Source organism: Vespula vulgaris, chromosome 19, assembly GCF_905475345.1.
Source record: "Vespula vulgaris chromosome 19, iyVesVulg1.1, whole genome shotgun sequence".
Classification (NCBI taxonomy): Eukaryota; Metazoa; Arthropoda; class Insecta; order Hymenoptera; family Vespidae; genus Vespula; species Vespula vulgaris.
The window spans coordinates 311,157-318,351 of NC_066604.1; the positions used below are offsets into that span (position 1 = coordinate 311,157).

Genomic DNA, 7,195 nt, shown 5'->3' on the forward strand with positions numbered 1-7,195 from the left:
ACTCATTCGGAGGTATTCAGAGCAATCTAAATCATCAAGACATTCAAACCTTGATAAACATTATAGGCCATCCCTCTTTCAGAGGCTGCCGACACAAGTAACGAAACACGACAAAACACGAAACTCATAACAATTATACCACTTTACTTAGAAATGTGTTCTTATAACTTCAATCCGGGAAGTATTTTTTAACACGAATCTACCATGACATCCTTCAAAATAATTGAATTCTCTCATTAATTTGCGGGAACACGGTGATTAGCATTTGGCGAAGACCTTCGACAGCTTCCGAGCCTTGTGCCATCGTCCTTATTCACCGCGACTAATAGGTCTATCATTTTGACTATTACAAAGAGACGAAGGTCAAATTTTCCATAAGAATAGGTAACATTGCTAGTCAGATGCGAAAAATGCAGTTAAACGCGCTCTCGTAGTTGCGCTCTCATAACACAATACGATTTATAGTCTTTCAAGTCGGATTCTGGTGACATTGATCCTGTGAACAGTCGAAGAAAAAACCAATTCATTATTACGAAAGGGAACGAAGCAGCCAAAGAAAAAGGATCCCATATAGAAACACCAGACGAGCCGTCCGAAGTCACAGCGACAAAGTCTGTAATTATCAGACTGATCTAACCCGGTAGCACTATATCTTTCAAATAAGGCCGTTTATTTTTAATCCTTTTTTATTCTCTTTCACAATGAAAGTCTCTGCCGCACAAACCTTAAGTAATTTGAAGCTTAAGCGGCTTACTTTCAAAGGTCAATTAATACGAGAATTTTAAGAAAGTGATCGAAATAATAGTGAATAGATCGAATAAAAGTGATCGAAATATAGATAAAGATAAAGTTCTTGGTAAAATAAAGGTCAGGTAAAATAAAGATTGGTTTTTTTTAAAGAAAGCTTTCACTAATTTTACCGATATTCAAGATATTTTGTTAGATTCCCTTCTAGACACGTTGTAGACGTACTTAAATGAAAAGTTTGGTATTAAAGACAAATACTAAAACATCATATTTGTCATGTATGAATTGGTAAATGAAGTAAAGACGCAATTTACAACTTGCGTTCAACCTGCAATAGAATTGACATCACAAGCGATGTCTTATCAAAAGGAGATTCAAATGATGTACCTGCTGCGAATCGTACTGTGGATCAATTTAAATCTGCCATTCACGACAATTGATCTCTGGACGATTGTAAGAGATTAAATTATCTAAAATCGTATTTTAGGTGAAGCCGTGTTAGCTACTGTAGCCTTATCTGTTTGCGCGTCCAATCATTCTGTTTAAATTACGTTGTTCCATCATTCTAGAAGATCATTATAATCAAGTAAACTTAATAGAAGAACGACACTTAAAAGAGATGCACTAATTGTAAAAAATGCGAAAATCTTCTTATGCAGATATAGCCCAGTTTTTGAATATTGCCAAAACACATTCTACGGTACTTGATGTAATTAATTAACCGTCGCGTGATATGATGATTATTTATCTCCTACTCTTACGTCTTGATAAAGACACATATACAAAGTGAAGTAAAGATTCTCGATTAAAAGGATTTTCCACTCGTAATAAATTTGTTAGCTTTTTCCATGAGAGACGCGATTTATTGAAGCATATACGATTACTGCGCATAAATCAGATAACATGGCTACAAAAAATAATCTAATGTATAATCAGCGACTATTCGAACCCTCGATGCTCCCAGTCGAGTTATTAAAACTGTATAAACGAACTCAAGACCCATTACTTTTCTGCGATACCCCATATAAAGTTATTATCTTAAAATGATGATACGGATGATATCAATGATATTTTTGAAATCAGAGCCGTAAATATATATCCAAGAATTATTTTTTTGAACTTTTTAGTTATCAAAACGTTTGTTGCACAGTGTAATGAGAATACTTCATTTTAGGTGCTTCGTCACATTACCACTTATCATCAATAAGTATTCTCGACGTCTAATAATACTAATTTTATCGAAGTCATTAGGAGATAAATCTCGCGATTGTTTCAATTAGTGAGTCAATTTAATTGTCTCATTTTTAATCCATTTATGATAAGAGTAATTTTTCGTTCCTGATAAGAGTAATTTTTCGTCATTATTCGACGATTTATAAAATTGATCCATCGTATTAAGTTCATGTTTCATATTTCATTCATATTTCATATTTCTTTCTTTTAATGAAAGTTTTAGAAAAGATAGCTATTCTATACGCGTTTTTATTAGTCGAAACAATATTTACTATTATTATAAGTTTTTTGCATTCGACACTATCTTTATAAATAATCTAAAAATGTGGAACATGATCGTGTAATATAATAATCTCCGTGATTTTTCTGGTTTCCTCGTGAAGAAATAAACTGTCCCTTTGATTATGCCCTCTAGTTTCAATATTAACTCGCGTTTGTTATTATTTAAAGACCATACCTTTTGCCAGTATTCTTTCGAATCTCTGACAAATGATCTTCTGTAAAACTAGAAAAACATGTAAACTGATAACAGAATATAAAAAAAAAGAAAAACGAAACTTATTATTGGTATTAATATAAATATGACGTACTGTGGATTCATTTATTCGTGTATTAACGAGAAACAAGGCATTTTTAAAAGCAATAACGAAAGGATAACAATCATCATACGTCGTAGAGTTTGAATCTCCTTCTATGAAAACGTTTTGATTGCTACCGTCGGAGCTTATTAAGCAAACTTTGGAAAATTCTTCGCAGATTAAGAGATTAGTATGATTTGTCCAACAAATAGAGGTTAGTTTGTTTTCGAAAAATTTGATTTCTATCGGGTATAAGATGACAATTTTCGACATACACATATTATCACTTGAATGTTATACAAGCACGTTTTAATATTCGATTGGTGTGTACGTTATCACTTTTGTAGAAAAGTATCACTTTTCTAACTTTTGCCAATTTATTTACAATCATTCTTGAAATAATTAAATCAGTAGACACTCTATGTTTATATATGTATATAATGGTTCTCATCGATCATTTACAACCACTTAACAGGGATTGCATTTATTTACAAGGATTATTGACATGATAGCGAAGAAGCGACGGATTCCTTAAACCTCTTAAGCTTCGACTTTGTAACTTGCTTTTGTCGTAGCCCACGTGTTCCATTGGGTCCATGAATTGTCGACTGAGATAAGATTAGTTGCATCGTCCTAATCGACAGAAAATGTGATCGGTGATAATACATTGATAAATTTTACATCAATTGCACATATCGCTTCGACTTACTTTGAACAATACGTTGGCATGTCCACCCCAGCTACCAAATAGTTGTAAGAGATCTGGTTTTTTAGAGTAAATCGTACTGGCTGCCAAAACACCGTGTTTCAATTCGTCCAAAGCATGTACTGTTTTTCCAGCAGAGCTTAAAATAATGCGAGGTGGTTCTAATCCTAGATTGCATTTGGACCATTCCTCCACTGGTGCTAAACCACCATTAGGACAGACCAACATAAAGTCTGACGTCTTCACGCCACCTTCAGACTCGTTCTTCTTATCTACGAACGTGATTAATGAAAGTTTTAGAAAAGATAATATTAAAATAGGATGTGAAATAAATTATAGAAATTTACCAATTTCCATGAGAGCAGGTAGAGGCAAGAAAGCCACATCGCCTTTATCTGAAGTCAGACATCTGAGACAAGGAATAGTTCGTTTAGAAATAAAATTCTAATAATTGATTTGTTCATTAATAGAATCGAAAACGTAGATCGTAGAATGCTTACTTGATAGCTCCTTGGCCTCCTTTGAAAGCTTCTGCCTCAGTTGGTTTACACTTAGTTGCTTCGGTTACCTTGTCGTCGTTGGATGCAATGTTACCAACACATTGTTGACACAATTTCGATCCTGGCTGTGCACCAGGTGCGCAGGAGCCAGCAAAGAATTCTGCTACATCGTCTTCCGACTTAATCAAATTTGCTTTCTTAAGAGCGTGAATCGGTGCCAACCATCCAGCAAAATCGTTTCTGTAGCCACTATGGCAAGATCGTTTACCTCTCAAATCGGCTGGAAAAGATAAAATGTTTCTTTTCTCTCTTCGATGATCTTTTTAAAAATAATTAGAGGAATCCATTATTTACCAAGTCCACTGATAGAGCTGCCTTTCTTAACAACAACAACTGCCGGTCTTTCGCTGTATTTTGTTGAACCACTTCCATATACTTCTGAAATAATTGGTTGCGCATTGAAGTCCGTTATTGCACGCAGTACCGATCCACCATCAACGACTACTAAATCAGCACCATCATCTCTGACAGCTACCAAACAGGCATCTTGATCCTTCTCCAATAAGCAACTCAGTCTGGGTCTAGCATCTCTGATGTTAATAAAAGAATAAATCGTTATTAGTCAATTACTCTTCGTAACATTCCTTAATGATTTAACACTAATAATTACCTTGAGTGAGCTGCTCTACTCAAGGCACGGCACTTATTTAAAGCATCCTGAGTCCATACACACAAGCGAGCGTTCCTTTCAGGTGCACCTGAGTTTCTTTCAATGACGTCCAAGTATTTGGCGTCTTTCAAATGTTGTTCAGGACTGATAGGTGATGAAGCAACAGCCAGAGTTTTTTCATCAAGCAACATCAAATCTTTCCACCAAGCAGCCTTTTCCTTCTCACCCAATTGTCCTAATTCCGTTAATTCCTAAACACAAACGTTCATTAAATTTTTCTACCCAAAAACATTTTGAAGAGACTTTGAAAACTTACTTTTTGAACGGCTTCTATGTTATTCACTCCATCATTAGCCATATATCCTTGCCATGGTCGAGCAGCCCAAGTACAGGGTTTGGTATCAGCATTGATCGGTACCTTTGTACCATCTGGACAGAAGTAACGGAAGTTACTTGGATCTTCGTTTGTTGGGACCGCAGGTGTAACGCCGACCGGCAATCCGAAAAATCGTTTAACGTAGATAACTTTTGTCCAGGCAACGTTTCCACCGTTATGAACGAGACAACGAAGAGCACCTTCGTAACCCGAATAGATATCTGGATAATCACAGATGTCTGGCTTTTCGCAAAGTGCGCACATGTTGCTGTACGTTTCCTCTGTAATCATGTTATGTTCAATATATCTATTATGTAAAGAAGACATAATCTAACGAAATTAAACTTATGATGAAGTACTAGAGGTACCTACTGAGTCTTTGATTTATTGCTGGATCCGGGGACCAAGTTCCAACTAAGCAACCTTTGCTAAAGAGTGAGCTTAATGCCCGAAGTTCATTCTCGCGAGCAGAATATTCTGGATCATTTATGTTACCGAGAACACCCATAGCTGTCAATTTTGTAATGGGTATTTTGTAACCAACGTTACGTCCAACACCAGTGTGACAAGACTTCAAACCACGGAGTCCCTGAACATCGTGTATATCCAGATCCTTATGAATCACAGCAACTGCTTCGTAACGATAGGCCGCATCCGGTTCTTCTTTTGTTCTCACCTATTTTGAGGATAATGAAACGTAAAGGTATTTCGACATAACTATATTGTTATTTCTTATGGTTTATTTTTTCTTAGTCACCTGTTCTACGACGTTGTATCCAGCCTTCGAAGCTAATTCGTTGCCTTTTGCAGCTAAATACATATCTTCCGGATCGACAGCGACTACGTCAGCCTCTTTTCTACCGACCTTCTCTATGCATTCGTATCGATCACGACCGGAAATGCAAGAAATGGGAATTCCTTTGCTTGCTGAATCTTCCATCATCTGTACGCATTCCTTCCAATATATTTCTGGTATACACATGGTGACTGAAAAGAAAAGAATACAAAAGAAAAAATAAGAGAAAAATAAATCAACGAAAGGGATTGCCTTTTATATTAATACTTAAGGAAGAGAGTTAGCTTCTCGAGAGAGGAGAATGCAATCATCAAGTGGTCGCATTCAAGTCTTACGCATGCATTATTTCGTTACTCGCTCTATTGCTCATCGTTCCTTTCTGATTGTCCCATTAATTTGATTTAATGGATGTCACGAACATCCACGGGATTGGGTAGTGTGCACACCGCATTGACTAATGCGACCTGATAAGACTCAATCGAGATAATTACCTTTCATTAATCTAATATGCTTTAGTGAGTAATTCGATCAATCTTGGTCATATTTTCGAGAGTCGCTCGTTCGAATTGGAAATTTAAATTTTGCAACGCGAAGTATAAGAAAGGAGGACGAGATACGACGATAATAATAATAAATTAATAATAAACCTAATCAAATGACGCAAAAGAAGAAAAAGATTAAAAGAGAATCAAAGGATTATTCTTAGTTCGTTAACAGAGAAAATAAACTGCTCGTTGGCACAATATCATAATGGCGCGAAAATCAAATGAACCGGTCTAGAAACTTACAGACGAGATTAGGTCGGCCAACGGCAGCGTTGGTGGTCATCATCACAGCCGCTAAGCTCACAAGGATCATGATGCTTTTGTGGCACCTCATTTTCACCACTTTTAATTTTTCTTTTTCTCACACTATCGGAGAACTCTTCGTTCTCGAAGAACGAGAGAGGATTGAAAACTGAATGCCAAATAAAACCTCCGATCAAACTCTCTACGAAAATTAAAATATTATGAAATATATACGTAAATAATAGATCAGAGTAATAATTTAGCCACGTACGATTCGTAACGAACGCCGACGATATATCAACGTAGTAGGATTGTACGAGCCTCCTTATATACAGGAGCACACTTTTTCCTCCTCGAATTTCCGAGGTCGTTTGAGAGGGGAGTTGCTGATGTTATATCGACGACGACAGTCTGTCTCGTTCTTCTCTTTTTCTTCGTCCGTTAGGTTACGTCTCCGCGACATACGGGAACGACCAGTATTCCTCTACCTTTCCTCTCACCTCCTCCATCACCCTTCCAAGCGATCTCCTCTCACCGTGCTATCGTTATCTATTCAACTCTTATTGTTGCCCTCTTCTACAGGTCAACCGTGATCATGGTACAATTCTGGGTTTTCCAGACACATTATCTTCCTTCCCTCTCCTACCATTTTCTTTCTCTTGTATGTATACATACAGCTGATTAGGTTGATAATAAAAGCGACTTTCTTAATAGCTTGCTTTTTCTTTTTTCGATTTTTTTCCTTATATTTTTCAACGATTATTTTATTTTAGCAAAATAACTTACACAGCAATGTTCGAT

General features: G+C 36.4%; 1 protein-coding gene across 2 annotated transcripts; it reads right to left on the minus strand.

Moving 5' to 3' along the window:
• Positions 1-2,978: 2,978 nt before the first annotated feature.
• Positions 2,979-6,818, minus strand: LOC127070907 (transferrin-like). Of its 2 annotated transcripts, XM_051009488.1 has the most exons (11): positions 6,666-6,818; positions 6,395-6,596; positions 5,568-5,797; positions 5,183-5,486; positions 4,751-5,091; positions 4,435-4,685; positions 4,119-4,354; positions 3,765-4,044; positions 3,612-3,673; positions 3,268-3,536; positions 2,979-3,191 (listed from the first exon to the last, which is right to left on the minus strand). In XM_051009488.1, the coding sequence occupies exons 2-11, from the start codon at positions 6,483-6,485 to the stop codon at positions 3,099-3,101; spliced, it is 2,157 nt and encodes a 718-aa protein (XP_050865445.1). In that variant the 5' UTR covers positions 6,486-6,596; positions 6,666-6,818; the 3' UTR covers positions 2,979-3,098. The 2 variants fall into 2 exon arrangements, with proteins under 2 accessions (XP_050865445.1, XP_050865444.1); XM_051009487.1 differs by having other exon boundaries at positions 6,395-6,696.
• Positions 6,819-7,195: the final 377 nt, after the last annotated feature.

Excerpts from the sequence above, each read along its gene's own strand:
- LOC127070907 (XM_051009488.1), bottom strand. The coding sequence starts at position 6,485 with ATGAGGTGCCACAAAAGCATCATGATCCTTGTGAGCTTAGCGGCTGTG. Across the intron at positions 4,686-4,750 it reads ACATAGAAGCCGTTCAAAAA|GAATTAACGGAATTAGGACA; the intron begins GTAAGTTTTCAA and ends GTTTGTGTTTAG. Across the intron at positions 3,537-3,611 it reads ACCTGCTCTCATGGAAATTG|ATAAGAAGAACGAGTCTGAA; the intron begins GTAAATTTCTAT and ends TCACGTTCGTAG.